A 17,098-nucleotide genomic window follows, 5' to 3' on the forward strand; every position below is an offset into this window, starting at 1 on the left:
TGTCCCCATGCCCTGGCACAAGGTCCCCTTTGCCCCCCCCTTCCCTGGGGGGCTCTGGAACCCATGGGTGGGGTGGGGTGGGGGGCTCTTGATGGCCCCAATAAAGGTCCTGGTGAGGCTGGGGGGGGGCAGTGTGAGTCCCCACAGCTGGCCCTTACCTGCTGTCTTCCCGGCGTGACGCCCCATCTCCTGTGCTGAGGGGGGGGTGTGGGAATTGCAGGCCCCCACCTGCCCCATGCCTCAGTTTCCCTTTTAGGCCAGGGGCCCACGTCCCCGAGGTGCAGACCCCTTCCCTCCCCGGGCTGAGGCCACGGCGTGCCACGAGAAACACCTCTTGTATTGACCGCAGCGCTGCGCTCCCCCGATACAGCGCGGAGAGGCCCTGCCCCGGGGGGGTGGGGGGTGTCCCCCCCTATCCCACCGCTCTGTGTGTGTGTCCCCTGCCCAGTCCTGTCCCACGCAGCGGGACCCCCAAAAATGGACTCTAGAAGTATGGACACCGAACACCAAGAAGGAAGGGATGGGGCTGGGGAGGGAAGCGGAGGCGAGCGGCTGCGGTTGGGGGGGGGGGGTTTGTTGGGGGTCTGTGGTCAGGCCGGGGTGGGGGGTCCCCGGGGCTTGGCGCGTCCTTGATGGGGTTGTGCTTAGCGTGTAGCGGGGTGGGGGTGATGCTCGGCCGGTTCCCCCATCCCTGTGGGTTTTTTTTTTGTTTTTTTTTGTTTTTTTTTTGGGGGGGTGTGGGGGCTGGATCTGGCTTCTCCCCACCGCCGCTCCCAGCGGGCGCGCCTGTCCTAGCACGGAGGGTCCCGAGCGTCCCCGGAGGGTGGGGGGGGGGGGGGCGTTCAAACGTGCGTCTGCATCCGCCTCTGGAGGGGCCGGCTGGGGTCCGAGTTTTGGGAAGAGGATTGGGAATGGTGGGAGGAGGAGGCGGAAGCCTTGCTGGCCTTGTCGAACTGCACGTAGCCGTCCTGCTTGCCGCTGCTGCTGATGCTGCTGTCGCACTGGGTGTCGAGGAAGGAGCTGCTGTCGCTCATGGAGCCGCGCTGGAACTCGCGCTCGCAGAGCTCGATGGAGCTGCTGCCCATGCCCAGCACGAAGCGCTGGCTGTAGTCGTAGAGGCGGCTCTGCCCGCTCAAGGTGCTGTAGATGTTGGTGAAGGACATGCCCGTGGGCACCCGCTGCTTGCCGGCGGGGCGCAGGTCCGCCGGGCAGCCCGACAGCGAGATGGTGGGGGTGGAGTGGTGCTCCTTGAAGGTGTTCACGCTGTAGTAGCCGTTGGTGGGGTCCTGCGGGGTGGGGAAGGGGCAGCTGGGTGGTGCTTCCCTCCCCCGGTGCCCTGGCAGTCGGGGCACCCACCTGGGACACCCAGCTGGACACCCTCAACCACCCACAGCATCGGGGCACCCACTTGGGACACCCAGCTGGACACCCTCAACCACCCGCAGCATCGGGGCACCCACCTGGGACACCCAGCTGGACACCCTCAACCACCCACAGCATCGGGGCACCCCCGAATTGGAGGTGTGGGTGCCCTCTGCCCGCCCCCCCCCCCCTTTTTTTTTTTTTTTTAAATCCCCCGAAGTGTGGTGGGACCAAAAACCAGCACTCATGGGGTACCAGAGCATCCCTCCGTGCACGGGGACGGCCCTGGGGTACATCCCACCCTTGGTGACACCAGGGGACGTGGCACAAGGATGGAAAACCTGGGAGAAGCGATGCTGGGCGAGGGCACCCTGGGGTGCAACCGCCACGGGCTGCAGCCCTGCTTGGAGGAGTGACCTGGGGGGGGGGGAGGTTTGAGCCACATCCACCCATGGGGATGGGGTCTGGGGGGCTGGTTTGGGGGCCACGTCCCCAGGGTCTGGCTCACCTTCAGGTTTTGAAACTCCTTCTCCTCCTCCTTGAGCACCTCGAGCTGCTTCAGCACCGAGTCCTGCTGAAACTCCCCCCGGTCCATCTAGGAAAGGAGGTGGGGAGGTGGCAGCGTCCCCAAGCACCCGCTGTCCCCCACCTGTCCCCCCCACCCCGGGGATCCTGGGTCAAAGTACTTGCCAAGGGACAACCAGTGTCGGAGAGCTGCCCAAAAGCCACAGGAGTCCCTGGGTTAAAAGATGATTTTCACGCTGTTTAGGACTAAAAAAGCTGGGCTTTTTAGTGGGGGAATGGGAATTATTTCCATCTACTGTGGCTCATGTTGGGGCTGCGCCCCACCTGCCCAAGCCAACCCACCCAAAAAGCTCCATTTTTCTTCCTTTTTCCCTTCTTTCTTTTCATTCTTTCCTCCTAAGCTGAACTTGACCTCTAACATCTCAAAATCCCAGCTAGGTTCTGGCATTGCCACGATGCTGTAATTAATGTGAAAGCCTTAATTTTATCCCCCCCCCCCCCGGCCTTGATGCTGGCTCTTCTCAAAAGATTTGAATCCTGGAGGCTTTACCCACGCCGGCCCTGCCAGGGTGGCTGGGACTGGGGCTGTCCCAGTGGGTCAGGAAGGGATGGACGGGCTGCTGCCTTCACCCATCGCTCTCCCCCTCATTAGTTTTCCTTTGAAGGCCAACTCTGATCAGGGACCGGGGGGGGGTGGGGGGGTGGGGGTGGCAAGATACACATTAATTAGACCACGGCTTTAATTACCCTTCCTTCAGCAAGGTGGGGTTGTGCAGAAGCAGAATAATTATCAACCAATTTCTCGGCTGCTTTTTTTTTTTTTTTTTTTTTTTATCTTCTCCCGTATTGATCATGCGCCTCCAGCCCCGTTTCTCTGCCCTGGCGCTGGGATCGCAGCCGCCCTGATCACAGCCCCCAAATCAGCCTGAAAAAAATCCCCTTTTATTACCCAACTCCTCGTCTCCTCTTTAAAATGGTAAGTGGTTGTGGAAATTCACCCTGCAGCACTTTCTGTTCATCTCCAGAAAGCCTTTGATATGGCTATTAAATGCAATAAATTAAAGTACCTGAGTTTTCCTAGGAAAAAAAAAGCCTGTAACAGCCATTGATTTAGCAGGGTAAATACAAGTGTCACCAAGGATTAAATTCAGCACGGCTAAAATGGTACGTGAAGGGGTTGGGGTGTTTTTTTTTTGTTGTTGTTGTTGTTTTTTTGTTTGTTTTTTTTTTTCTCTTCGCCACCTGAAATCCCCTAAAGCATCGCTGCAGAGGCGTGGGGTGGGGATGCACGTGGCTGTATAAAACCCATCAGAAAGGTTTCATAGGTCCTGGGTCAGAAAGGAAAGGAGAAACCACTTCTTGGACTTGGCTGGTTTTTGGTGTGGGTGACCCAGGCGGTCAGGGTCGGATCTGGAGTGAGCGAGAGCCAAGGGGACAGTCCCACCGGTGGCCAAACCTCCCTAAATTTAGAAAATTGAGTTTGATGGGCTATTTGAAGCCATTTTATGACGCCTCTTGCAATGATGATCGGCGTGGTCCAGGCACTGGGATGCTCCTCGAGCCCCGTGGGGACCCCGCTTTCCCCGGCGCTGGCAGGATGCTGCGGATTTGGCTGCGCCCCGTGGATTTGGGGGGGGGGGGGGGGCTGCAATGAGCCCACGGGCCGTCAGAGGGCACCGAGCCCCCACGCGAGCCGAGCCACCCCGTCCATAAAGCGCCTTCATTTCCAGTTCTTGCATCACGGCCGGTCATTAACGCGACCTTTATTAAAGTTGGCGCGGCGGCTCGGCCTCGGTGCGATCCGGTGCCGTTAATTAGCGGGCGGCGGGGCGCTCGTTAGCTTGTCTTCCTCACATTGCCATCGCTGGGTAAGCACGAGCGCGCTAATGAAAGTTAACAAAAGTTAACTCCATTACCAACATTAATGGGGATTATAAATGCAGAGGCAGCAGGGGAGGGGAGAGGGAAATACATGGAAAAAAAGAGACCAGAAATGTCCACGTGCGCGGCTGTGAGCAGGCGGGGTGCCCACCCCCGGGTCCCCGTGCCCAAACCTCGCCGGCCCCTCCTGGATCGATGTGGCTGAACTGCGTCCCCGCTTGCCACCACACCTTGCCTCAGTTTCCCCCCACGGCAAGAAAACAGTGGCACCCCCTTCGTAGGATGGAGCATCCATCGCGCCGGTTTCGCTGGGCTGGCTCCTGCCGCTCAGGGAGCGCAGCCCTGCGAAGCAAAGTGACTTCTCAAGGTCGCTCAAGGCAGGGAAACGGCACTGAAATTATGAAAACGGTGGCCAGCTCCAGCTCCGTGCCTCCTAATCCTCTGCCTGCTGGAGCCCTCCCTTATTTAATGCCGCCAAATGAAGCCTCTTTCAGCTGGGATGTCGAATCCGACAGACCGGATATTAAATTCTTTGCTTTCATTAGCAGAGACAATATGTTTTTTAAAATTCTGCTCCCTCCGGAGTCCCCGGCCGGGTCCCTGAGCATCCAGCCAGACCTGGCAGGCTTGAGGGCGAGCCCCTCACTCGGGGCGAGGTGGCTCCCCCCTCCTTTGCACCGTGTTTAATTATAACGTTTCCCGCTTGTTGGGTAATTGGATGCCACTCAGCAGCACTTTGAAACTCGTGTGGGTCAAACCCTACCAGGGACGAGGGATGTTGTTTAATAGATTCCTGAGAAGGCGGCTTCCTCTGCTCCTGGCAGGCACCGGAGAGCCCACAAATAAAAAAAAAAAAAAAAACAAAAACACTAAACCCCCGCTGGGATTTCCCAGTCGGCTGAGGGTTTATCACCCACAAACACCAGCTCCTGCCTCCCCGTGAGCTCCCACCCAGTGCCTGCGCCGCCCAGCCCACCTCTCCCCAAAACGTGGCTGATGAAGCTGCATCACTTTGTCCTGCCTCCCCCCCCCCCCCCCCCCAAAAAAATGCTGCTTTTTGGCTGGGCAAAGGCGATGCCAGCGGGCGGTGCGTCCGGCCGGGCTTCTCGCATCCTTCTTCCTTCCTCAGGAGCTTGCTGTGGCTCGCACAGCGCCTGGCTCCTCACACCCCAGCACCTAAAGGTGTTAGCTCAGTCCTTGGCGATGCTCACGGAGGTCCAAACCTCGGGAGGGATGTTCCCTGAGCACCCCCCCCCGGGCCAGCTCAGATGTTGTGGAGGTGCAACCCAGCGCCGAGCCAGACTTTGCAACGGGGAGAACGTCCCTGGGGTAAGCGGGGATAAGCCAGCTCAGGGGGTTGCTGGTGCTTCCCAAGGCTGCTGTGCCACCCGCCGCTGGGCACTCGGGGCATTTCTTGGGGAGGAAGGCAGAGAAAATGATGCCGTGACGGCTGGGCTGCAGGTAGAAACGAGCCTCGCCCTGAATTTCACCTCTGCTTTTTTAATTTTTCCACTTCCATGGGGATCTGAGCTGAGCTGCTGAGTGGAAAACACGTCGAGCTGTGAACAAACTGGGAAGAGCCCCTGGAGCAGAGGGATGGGTTTCAAGACGGAGACAAGAAAAAAAGGTGAGCAAGGAAAAGATGATCCGCCTGGGCACTGGGTGAGTTATTTTGCCTGTTCTATCCTGAATATGAACCAAAGGCGATGCCTGGGTCACACTGGCTCCCCTTTGACTTGGGATGCTCTTGCCTGCTGGTCACTTTGGGATGGTCTCTATCACGACTGCTCCGGGCTGCGGGGATGGCTCCTTTAGGCTCATTAAGCCCCATTTCACAGATGGGGAGACTGAGGCCCAGGGTTCAATCAGCCAGGAATAAAACCCAGCCGTGATAACAGAGGAGGTTATGCCACCTCCGAGCTGACGTTGCCCTTCAACCCCCTGATCACAAACCAGGCTCGCCCGAATTGGCGTGCTGATGCAATGTACCCTGACAAGAGAGAGAAAGCTGCCGGTGTGATTTCTTTTCTCCAAGATCAGACCTTTTAACGGGCTCTTTTCCCTCCAGCCACTGGCTGCTGTTTGCTTTCTGGCCCCCGCGGGCTGGCAGCCTTTCCCCTGCCCGTAGGCAGCTCCTGGCAGAACAGCTAACGGGGGCGGGGGGGGGGGGGGGGAGACGGCGCTGAGACAATGTGAACATATGCAAATCAGACAGCATGACGTGTATCCTAAGGTGTTAATGAATTTATAGATGCATGAATAATTATTTGTGAAAAAGCACGGGGAGCCGCGGAGGTCACAGATGGCTGGAGAATAACAAATGCAAGAGCGTTTAGGGGGCGGGCAAAGAAGAGTCAGGCTGGCACTGTGCAGCCACAAACGCTCCGGCGAGGCAGAGCCACCGCGGGAAACCGAGAAATCTCTGCTCCCGAAGCTTGGCAGGAGCAGCTGGGGCTGTGCTGGCCCCTCAGGGGCTCGGCCAAGGGTCTGGGGTGGGGAGTGAAAAGGCTGGTGCCAAGCAGCAACGTGTCGAGCGGAGGGGGGAGCCGTTTGCAAGCGTGGCCTGCTTCTCGTTAACACCCGCGCTAATGATCTCTCGGCGCAAGCACCCAGCACGTTAACGAAATTCGCAGTTGATGTTTTAAACTGCAAGGTGTTATGAACATTGTGGAGGGCAAGGAGATCGTTTCAAAGGATGTCATCGGGGCTGGAAACATCCTAAGAAGCTTAGAGCAGGCAAATGGAGAAGCAGCGGGGGGAAATAATGCTGGTAAGGGGAGGAGGGAGAGCAGGGAAGTCTTGGGGTGAGGGTAGGGAGCAAGCAAGGGGTGCTGTGCATTGCCCCCCTGCTCCTGCTGGAGAGGTCTCATCACTGCTCGTTAGCAAGGATGAATTTTTTTAACTTGAGCCATCGTTTCATTGACAAACTCTGAGCCTCTTATTAGGAATCTGTTTAGCATCGGGAGCCTGGGTGGCTGTTGGCCGGAGAAGGATGCTCACAAACGGCAAGGAGGGGCATGAGGGAGAGCGAGGGTCCCCAGGGACTCTGAGGAGAGAAGAAATCGAGAAGTATTTGCTGGAAATGCTCTTGCCAAGGGCAATGAGGATGCAGAGGCTCCGGTCCAGGCAGGGGAGGGAGCTTTGATGTCTTCTCCCTGCCAGGCTGGATGTCCCGGCTGGTGCCAAATCCACCCAGCATCCAATGTCTTGCAAGATCTTGTGCCTGACGTCCCACGACCGTCCTCTTCCTCATTTACTTCTCAGGGGATAAATATTCCTTGTAGTTTTCCTCTGCTGAGGCTTTGTGCGTGCTTCCAGCTTGGTGGTTAAGGTCTTGAGTGGTGTTTGGGCTGATCCCTCCTCTGGAAGCCAGATCTGGGCTTGGCGCTGTTGATTACTGTCTATACAGATGGTGGTACAGGGTCCTATGGAGAGGAAGCTCCTCATTCCCCTTCATCTCAGCAGACTGCTCCAAACCCGAGTCCCAGCTTACCGAGAGAAGCCTTGCAAATCCCTCCGTGGATCTGCAGGCTCCTCAGGGCAAAGCTGGCTGCTGGGATAAGACACCAGATCTCCATCTCCTCCTGTCTTCCCATTTCGAGGCTCCCTTGCTGTCTACGAGCATCAGCAGACCTCGATTCTGCCCACCCGACGTTGCTCAGCCTTGCTTTTCCACCAGTAATTCACTGCACAGCTTTTGCAGGCAGGGCGTACTCATGCTTACAAGTCTGCCCCAAAAACGGATGGTTAGAACGGGAAAAAAACCACCCATCAGCCTAGACAGCAGCCTCCAGCCTCTTCAATCCCTTCTCCCTTCCTATCTGCTCTTTCCTCTCAACTTTTACAGCCACTTGCCTTTCTTTGCCGTTTGTTTGGCTTCTATTTGTCACCCGCGGCGCGACACCAGCAAGCAAAAGCAAAGGCAAATCGGGGCTGAGGCACGGAGAACAGTGGCGACAGGGGTTTGCGGAGCCTCAAGCTGAATTTCCCGGGATCCCAACCACCAGCGTTTGGTGCCCTCGGGCAAAGGCAGCAGCCTCAGGAAGGTGCCACCTCCCAGGTTATTACAGACCCAGGTCCAGGCTTGGCCCCACGCCCCTGGTGTTCAGCAATCTGCAACCAACTGTGCGCACGTACATTATTTTTGCACATGTAACTCTCTAAAGCGCATCCAGGAGAGCGCAGTTCTCACTGGCTAATTAGCTCATTATTATATTGTGCTCACCTATTGCGTGTCTACTTGCAGTTTGCAAGCTCTTTCCCCACACGAGGTGGCAAATTTGCTCTGCAATTAGCCCCGCGGGCATCTGGGCTGTTGCAATAAACCTCTCCCAGCTCTCCCTCCTCATTAGCAAAGTTTCACTTGAGGAGCTTTTATGGCAGGAGAATGTGTATCTCAAGAGCACGATTTTTGGAAGAGCATCTTTGCCTTGAGTGGGGATTACGGCACTGAACTACATGTGCCTGGGCTCATTACCATCAAACACCCAGAGTAATTGCTTATGGGGAGAAGAAGTAAATCCTTACCATCAGCTGCTTGATGGTTGGGTGCTCCTCCGTCTCCCTGCCCGAGGCTGGCTCCTTGTGTACGATCTCCACGCGGATATCGTTCTTGGCAGAAACCACACCTTTGAGATCTGGGCAAAGAGCGAGATGGAGAAAGGGGGGGGGGGTTAGTCCCAGGCAATCGTGGAGCACCCTCAGGGCTGTGACTGATTGCTGAGGATGTCCAGCAGCACTGGGGAAAATTAACCCCAGCTCAGCAAGCTCACCCAAGAATTGCGGGAGCAGTATTTGTACTGCCGTAAGATATGGGCGTGTGAAACCTTCACCTCTGGAGAGCTCAGATTTCTATTTTAATGCCTTTGGGAGCTTGGGAAGCCTCTGCCATACTCATGGTGTTACTAACAGGGGCTGGGCTGCAGTAGGACTGCTCAATGAGATGTTTGTCCAGACTGCTGATCTGTAGCGTCTGTTGGAGGAGCGTGCAGAATATTGCTCCTGAGGGATGTACCCCCTCTCCCCTGGCTCTGGGAAGCCCCTGAGAAAAGTCTTCCCCAGGTTTGGGACGCAGATACATATGGGAAAGGCCAAGCTATGAGCAAAGACATAGCCAGGGCTTTGGGAATGATGAAATCATCCCTGGCTGCTGCTCGAAGCAGCCTGTTTTCACACAGGGCAGAGAGAGACATTTCTGGAGACACTCCCTGCCTTCCCTGAAGGTGTCAGGCATGCTTTGAAGAAGTCATTTTAGCAAAATTAAACCAAAGACACCGAACAGCAGGAGCAGAAACGGCCATGCGGATCCGAGATGAAAAGCAGAGATGGATGCAAATCTGAACAGCGAGATCTAAACAGCTCCCAGCTTTGAAGCCAGGCTTCAGCTGGCTCTCACCTCCCAGGATGGCTGTGCCAGCCCTCCTGGACCCCAAACTGCCTCGAACCTCGTCAGATCTACCTCCAGCTGAAAGCACTGCCAGCGCTCTGCCAAGCCAGGACCGCACCGACTCAGTCCAGCAAAGGCTGGACCGGGCGGGAGGAGACGATTTTATCTGTAAACCAAACTGAATCACACAACTGGGACTGGCTTGAGGCTCCAGCCTAGAATTAATCCAGCTCAGCGCGCTGTGCTCTTGGTATCTGCACCCCCCCATCACCCTCAGACATCCCTGAGTCTCAGAGTGCAAGGCAAAGAGTTACAACTGCTCCTTCTTTTTTTTTTTTTTTTTTTTTTTTTTCCCTCTTGCTGAGACCACATTCCTGGTGCCAGAGCCTCCGTCTTTAATCACAAGGAGAAGCTAATTACTGTCTTGCACATCCTCTCCCAGGAGTGTTCCCCATTAAATAACTCTGGGCCGTTAAGTCACCGAAGATACAACAACAGATGTGCAATAAAGCCTTTTTCTTTTTTTTTTTTTTTCTCCAGAGCCTCCAGGCTTGGTGTGTCTGCACCCGGTGTGTTTTTTTTTTGCTGCATCTCTCCAAAGCAAGGCCGGGAATTGCCTCCCACAGTGCCATTAGCTGCGGTTGGCAGCGGGCTGCAGCCATCAGGAGATGCCTTCTCCAGAGTTACTGCTGGGTCACCTTGTCCCCTCCGCCGGGAGCTGTGTGGAGCCAGCCCAGCAACCTGCCGACAGGTTTTGTTGTTTTAAATGATGCAACAGAGCTCTGGTATTTGTCCTGGGAGAGGAATCTTGCAGTCATCCTGGTAGGAAATGAGTCCCTCTCCTGATATCAAAGTGCTCTGCTGGTCCCATCACTCCTGAGCTGATCTCCGTAATGCCTCTGCTGATTTCACACCACTAACCATGATTTCCTCACCTTCTCAGCCTCCTGTTTCTACCTTCCTAACGCTCACCTGCCACTGGAGATAATGGCCACAGAATCCAGTTTGCATCAGCGCCTGCAAAGCTGGGATGAAAGCCCTTTGCCCTGGGACAGCCAGTCTTCTCCTGCAGAGTTTTGCACCACGAGTGTCACTCAGGGGCCGGTTTAGCTGCTTATGCTCTCAGCTCCCCCCCAAAAAACAAGGAGGGACCCTGTTTTGGCAGGTCCAAGTGCCTTTTGGAGCCGTGTGTTGGGGGACCAAGCAGCCCTGCTGCCACCAGCACGAAGGGCAGAGTGGGGAACCCCACCAGCACCCGGGATTTGTTTCATTAGCACCACAGCATCCCGCTCCTCTCAAGGGGCAGCCCCGGCGAGCGCCCAGCAAAGCATCCTCCGCGGTTGGGTCCGGCTTCCTGGGACAGGTTGAGCTGATCCTCCCCCTCTTTCTCGCTGGGGAAGGCAGGGATCTTCGCTGATCTCTTGGATGATCTCCTCCTGCTCGTATCCTCCCAGCCCCGGTGAGGAAAACGCCTCTTATTCCTGATTTACCACTGAGAATCCAAGGGATGAACCACACAAGGCATCTGGGCGGGATGGGGTTGTCCCCACCTGGAAGGACAAGCCCTGCTTTTTCCCCCGAAGACCTGCCCATCCTCTGCATGCTTCCAGCTTGCGAGGGACTAAAACCTGGCACTTGCACCGAGTCTTTGATCTGTCATCATGGCATTAATGTTAAAGCCTATGTCCTCGTAAAGAACCCCACACCATCTGGTGAGATCAAGTAAGAGGAAGATAATGAACCACACGCTCTTCCCTGCTCCGAGTGATGTGGTGTGGGGAAAGCACGGCCGATTCCGTCCGACCACTGGCATGGTAACACGGCTTGGCCCCTGCTTCCTTCAGGTGCTCCAGTTGTCCATCACCGCTGAATAATCTCCTCAACATTGAATTGGCCTGGTCTTGGGTCCTGTCCATCAGCCATCCTTCCCCAAAAAGCAAGATTAATCACTTCCCCCCATTTAATTTGCTAACACTTGCTAACGGAGGCTGCAAGAGTTCAAAAAAACAGGGGTTGAAACAGGAAGAGGCATCATTATCGCTCTTAAAATTAAACACATTTCTGCTGCGGGAGGCTGTGCGTTCATACCCAAATCCAGGAGGAGCCTGGTGTCTTTGATTGCTTTGCAAATGATCAAGAGGGGGAAAAATAAAAATAAAAAAACAACTGGGTTTTCTGGCACGCACACACACACACAGAGCTTGGCATCCTAGCACCCGTACCACGTGCCTCCCAAGCTGGGAGCACCGTCGAGTATCTCCTCTTCTCCCCCGTGGCCTGAGATGCTCCAGACAATCATGCTCTTCTCCCTCCTGGTTTGATGCCTTTTCATTTAGCCAACAGCCCTCCTTTAATTTCCCGGTGTCTTTTCAATGAGGCAACCCAATGCCACCCTGTTTACCCCTCCTTCTCCTCTACCTGCGTCCCTAATGTCTTTTTAACTCATATTCCCACCGCAGCCAGGCTTCAAAATCCACGTCCCATGTAAAACCTCTCATCTGGCTGTAATTTCCCACTAGGAAATATGCATTTTATGTCGAGAAAAACGGGATTAAACCAGAAGCAGAACAGAGAGTACAAACCGAGGAGGGATTTGAAGCACCAGCGTGGCACGGCGAGGATGCTTCTCCCTCTTGGACATCCAGATTTCTCCAAGGGGAGGGATTCAGAGCCCTCTGCCCCCAGGACAGCCCTGCATGCCTCCTGAGCTGCCAGCGGGGATTAGCATTTACCCTGGTGTGTTTTTCCACGTGCTCCGAAACCCTTCCCTCTTCCCGAAGGGCTGCCGTTCACGCTGAACGTTTGGTAGCCCAACACGAGGAGCAGATTGCGCTGGTGCCGTCTCCGTAAATTCGCAGAGAAATCGGAGCCTTGTCTGCTCCCCCACCGAGGTTTTAGCCCCAGTCCTTCCCGAAGGGATGCTGCGGGGGGGGCTGGGCTGGGGGGGAGACACTTACTCCTCTGGGAGCGGGCGCAGCAGAAGGCGACGATGGTGGCCATCAACACCAGGAACGCCACGCCGGCCCCCACGGCCACTCCGATGATCACCGCCATCGGCACCGCCTCTGCAAGAGGAAGGAGAGGGAGCATGAAGCCGGGATGAAGGCTGGAGAGGTGGCTTTTCCCCAAGGGACCCACCCCCGGCGACCGGCAAGTGGCTCGGTGATGAGCCTGGGGAGGGTTTTGGGGCCAAATGGACCCTCCTCCCCTGCTCCCTCGTCCCTGCGCGGGTGCGGCCGGCACGGGCTGCCCGTGGGACACGGGCGCGTGCTGCAATTTCTGCAAGGCCTGATCTCTCTCTGTGCCTCAGTTTCCCCTGGGAGGGAGAGAAGAGGAGGGAGCCAGAAGAGCAGGTTAACAACCGCTCTCCACAGCGCCCTGCGGGTTAGTGAATGACTACCTCTAAAAGATGAAAAGTGCCAAAGACGGTGTGTTAATAGTATTAAGAAAGAGAAATGGCATCGGAGCAGGCGGAGAGAGAGGTTAGAGCTGGGATGAAGGGATGGAGTCAGGCCCCGAGCCTGCCTGCCTGGGGCTGTAGCTCAGCTGTCCTAGCAGGCGCTGTTAAGTATATATGGATGAATTAACCCAAGAGCCACCATTCCCAGCCTCTGCCTGCTTTATATCCCCATCTCCTGCCTTCTCCCTCGGCTTATCAACCCCGTCATCCTTCCCTGAACTCCTGTGGGTGCTGCGAGGGCTGGGACAGGAGGGACGGCCCGTGCTGGGGATGAGCAGAGGCCAGGCGGCTGTGGTGGGCGAGGGCTGCGGGGTGGGGGGGCTGCGGGAGGCAGCCTGGGGGAGCAGAGCCCGCTGCAGAGCAGGGGTTACACGCTCACGTCCTTCTGCCTACAATAACTTTGTAGTTGGGTTCCCGGCGGGGATTTCAGACTGCAGCTCAGCCAGAAAAGCTGATTTATTTGCGCAGATCCAGGCAACAGCTTGTGAGGTGTGGGGAGGGTGGAATATGAAATCACATTTATGGTGAGAGGGTCAGATTTGCAGCCCGAGAGCCTTGTTATCTCCCTGCTCAGTTCCTCCAGCCCCTCAAAGCACAGCTCCTACTTAACGGCCAGTGCTGGGTTAGTGCCTGCTCTCTGGATTATCCACAGGCAGGACACTGGAGCTGTGGGTTTGCTGGCTGGGATGATAAACCGCATCCCGAAGACCCTCTCCCCCAAAGCTGCAGGTATCTCTAGGTCCCCATTCCTGTTCTTTCTTAGCACCTCGTAGGCTCCTGTGAACCCACAGCGGGCCAAAAAAGGGGTAACCCCTTCCAGGATGGCCAGCTAAGCTCGGTGAGTGTGTTCTCACTGCTTTCCTGGACACCTCCAACACGTGTTTTCTCCTCGGGGCCCCTGCCTTGCAAATGGATGGGATGAATTTAGGAAAAAAAATGGATGCAGAGAAGTGGTTCTCTTTCCTCCTTGTCTGTGCAGCTGGGGGACATGAATGCTGCTGGACTGTGGGGACGTGGGGACACTAGCTGAGAAGCAAAGCCCAGCAGCCCGATGGCTGCCACTTGACTGGGTGATAAAGAAACCATTTCTCATTGTCCCCCTGCCTGGGGCTGGTGCTGACCACAAATTTCATCCTGGAGCCGAGATCACAAATCCTGCCTGTGCCTTTCAGCCTTCCTACGGGGCACACATCCTTACAGGGGGAAGCTGTAATTCCACCAGCACCTTCCCCGTGTAGTCAGCAAAGGGTTTCTTCGTTGTTACCTAATCCCAGCTGGGACAGGGGAGTTGCAAAGCCACTTTATGTTACCCTTTAGCAGTGGCCCCATGAGTCCTGAGCCCTACTTTGAGAACTGCCAGGTGATAAAAAAAAAATGGTGCTCGTTGAATTTAGCCTCTTCTGTTTATACTTGATCTAAAAAGAGCCTTTAATTTTCCCCGCTTAGCTTGTTGTTTCGAGTGATTTGGATGGTGGTTTATGCTGATGCTTTTCAGTTTCTGGCTCGCTCACCAATTTTCTGCCTGACCCTGCTGGTCCCTTGATGTGCCACTTGTCACTCGAGCTGGGTCGCTGGTGACATGACCCACGTGGCACTGCGTAGATGGGCAAAGCCACGGAGAGCGCTCACCACCGCGGTGCAGGAATTTCCCCAGGGCCTCCAGGGAAAAGGCACGTGCCCTTGAGCACTGCAGCCTTGAGCTGGAGCTGGTTCCAGCTGAACCAAGGAGCTCATCCTAAAACCAGCATCCTCCAGTACACCAGGTGAACCACAGCAAGAAGAAACTGGGATTTTCTTCTCCGGGTAGCCTGAGGCCACCTGCTAGGCAGCGCTGCTGCCGATGGTGGTAACTCGTCATGGGATTTTTCTTTGGCTCTCCCAGGGGAATATGGAGAAAAAGGATGAGGAGACAGGAGCGTGGGGTCCCTGGGAGTGCTTGCTGGCTCTCATCTTTGGGGGAGCAGGATCTGCAATGCAGATCTCAGTGAGAAGCAGGTAGTGATGGTGATGAAGATGACGGAGAATCATGCAGGGAACAGGATGGGGAAAGTGCCTGGGGCTCCTCTGGGCTGAAAAAAAAACCAAAAAAGGTAACTGCAAAAGGGCAGTGACAGGAACCAGTGGCTGGGATGGTAAACTGTGTCCCGAAGAGAAGGGCGAGCTGACGAGGAGCAGTTTGCTGGCTATGTGCTCCCCCATGAACCCTGCTCTGGTGCAGAGGATGAGGAAGGCACGAGGGCGGCACATTCCGCAGCACCTGCCCAACTATCATTCAGCCCTGCTCCAGCTGCGATGGATGCCGGCCAGCTCTCTCCCAAGATGCTGAGACAAGCTGATGTCTGCAAATGACCCTGGAAACTTGTACTTCTCCCTCTTTTTTTTTTTTTTTTTTTTCCCCATAATAGCACTTAAGCGGTCCCTTTCCCAGCACTTTAAAACGTGGCTGCGTAATATTATCCCCCTCTCAGTGGCTGGGGAGCTGGGGCACAGGAAGGCAGTGTTGGTTTGCAGAGGGGGTCAGCGGCAGAGCAGAGACTGGGCTGCTCCAGCTTCCCAGCCAGTGCCCCGGTTGCTGCCCAGCAGCTTTCCTACACCCCTTCCTGCCCTGCCCGAAAGCTGCTGGGCCAGGAGGAGGACGCTGGGTCCTCAGGCGTGGTAACGGCTGGGGACAATTCACGTTCACCGTCAGCTCATGATTTCCATACCTGCTTGAATACCAGCTCCTGATTTCATTTCCGTACCTGTTTGAAAATAAAGCAAGTGTCCACAGCCTTGCACAGCCCAAGCGCACGTGTCAGTCTGTCTCCCTGAGCGCTCAGCCCTCCGCTCCGTGGGGACGTCCCCGTGAAGGGGATGTCCTCAGCCACCCTGCTGCGGCCCCCTGCCCGGGGCAGGGATGTCCCCTTGCACCGCCCAGCAGGGCTGCAGAGCCGGCTGTGGACTGGGATGCCCGGCCACCCTCCGCCGGGACCTGGGCTGGCCGCTGAGCGCTCCCGCTGACTGGCAGACGACCTGGAAAAACCACTGGCTCTGTTTGCATTGGAAGAAGCCCAAGGCTAATTTTAAGGGGTTCATTTAGCTCTGATTTAATCTGGACGGCAGCCTTGCCTATAAATCACGGCTTAATGAGAACAATCCACCTGCCTGCCCTGGCATTTAATAAAATAGAAGAGAACTGGAGTCCCTCCAGGAGCTTAAGCATTCCTCACAAAAGCCATCTCCCTCCCTTGCTATGGAGAGCCCCGAGAGTGGAAATCCCCTGGCCATGCCCTGAGAACTGCCTGAGGCGCCTTTGCGGCTGGGTGGGTAAAGCACGTGCTGGCATCGTGGCTGGTGGCCAGGGTGGAGGGTTGCCACCAGCCCAAACGCCTTCCTCCCGCTCACTCCCCCCGCCGCGGAGCAGCGGGGTTCTGGCAGGAGCAGCCGTTCCTGTTTCTCTTAACGATCCTTCAGCCTGTGGCAGTGGCATCACCTTGTGCCGTGGGGCAGGGAGCGAGGGGTGCGGGATGGGCCTGTGCCTTCCAGCTGCAGCAGGACAGGCAAAACAGGGCGATACCGTATCAAGCAGAGGCTTTGGAGGGCTCGTCCCACCTCCAGAGCCTCTGCCAGGACCGGGCACCCTAAGGATGCAATCCTACAGCTGGCATGGCTGGAGCATTTTCACCATCCTTCCTAATTTCCTCTTGGGCAGGCCAAGAGCTTTTCTGAGCACCTCCTGCCTCTCACAGCATCTCCCCACTCTTACAGCCCAGCCAGGTGCTAATCCCCACCACCCAGCAGCCCCCACCGGCTCCTCAGCGACGCCCACCTTGCTCTTTGAGCCGGATGATCTCCGTGTCGGAGCCGAAGCTGTTCCAGGCAGTGCAGTTGTAAATGGTTTGGAAATCGGCCCGGACGATGTTGCTGATGGTCAACGTGGAGATGACGCCTTCATCCGTGCTGACCGTCTCCACCGTGTAGCGCCCAGAGGTCCCAGACTCCAGGACGTTCTCCTTCCAGGACCAAGCCTGCCAAGCAAGAAAGGGGGGGGGGTGTGGGTGGGTCAGCCTGGGGCAGGTTTGCTCACTGTAGGGCACCCCAAGGTGTACACGGCACCCACCATGCCCCACGGGGTGCTACTCACAATTCGGTCTGGTGGCGGGGTGCTGCGGATGAAGCACTTGATCTGCCCTTTCTGGCCGTGCAGGGCGTGCTGTGTCTGGGTGCTGGAGATGATGGGTGGCCCTGCGAGAGAGAGGAGAGGGCTGCTGGCATCTCACAAGGGACTGGTGGAGTTGAGGAGGGGTGTTAGCAGAGCCACGAAGGGACATCGGGGTCCCCCTTTGAGGGGAAAGGACGGAGCAACAGCTCCTTCGCTTCCTTTGATGCAGAGGGACACAAAGACAGGGGCTTTGCTTTTTTCTGGTTAACTGCCAAGCCCCCGCAAAGCACCAGGGTCCCCCCATCTCTGCTCCCACACCCCTGGTGCTGGGAGGGTGATTAAA

At 56.4% G+C, this 17,098-nt stretch overlaps 1 protein-coding gene across 4 annotated transcripts in view; it reads right to left on the bottom strand.

The window, feature by feature from the left end:
• Positions 1 to 316: 316 nt before the first annotated feature.
• Positions 317 to 17,098, bottom strand: part of KIRREL3 (kirre like nephrin family adhesion molecule 3) — a 334,179-nt gene continuing 317,397 nt past the window's right edge. For 2 of the 4 annotated variants that reach the window (XM_042800434.1, XM_042800432.1), the window contains 7 exons: positions 16,738 to 16,838; positions 16,423 to 16,621; positions 15,320 to 15,355; positions 12,112 to 12,219; positions 8,296 to 8,405; positions 1,871 to 1,957; positions 317 to 1,286 (listed from right to left, as the gene is read on the bottom strand). In XM_042800434.1, the coding sequence (XP_042656368.1) occupies positions 843 to 1,286; positions 1,871 to 1,957; positions 8,296 to 8,405; positions 12,112 to 12,219; positions 15,320 to 15,355; positions 16,423 to 16,621; positions 16,738 to 16,838 (1,085 nt within the window). In that variant the 3' untranslated portion in view covers positions 317 to 842. Of the gene's footprint in view, positions 1,287 to 1,870; positions 1,958 to 5,292; positions 7,497 to 8,295; positions 8,406 to 12,111; positions 12,220 to 15,319; positions 15,356 to 16,422; positions 16,622 to 16,737; positions 16,839 to 17,098 lie in introns of those variants that run through there. The other 2 variants (XM_042800433.1, XM_042800435.1) reach the window with 2 other exon arrangements.

The sequence above is a fragment of the Tyto alba genome, unplaced genomic scaffold (genome assembly GCF_018691265.1).
Source record: "Tyto alba isolate M040663 unplaced genomic scaffold, T.alba_DEE_v4.0 Super-Scaffold_32, whole genome shotgun sequence".
NCBI classification, from domain to species: domain Eukaryota; kingdom Metazoa; phylum Chordata; class Aves; order Strigiformes; family Tytonidae; genus Tyto; species Tyto alba.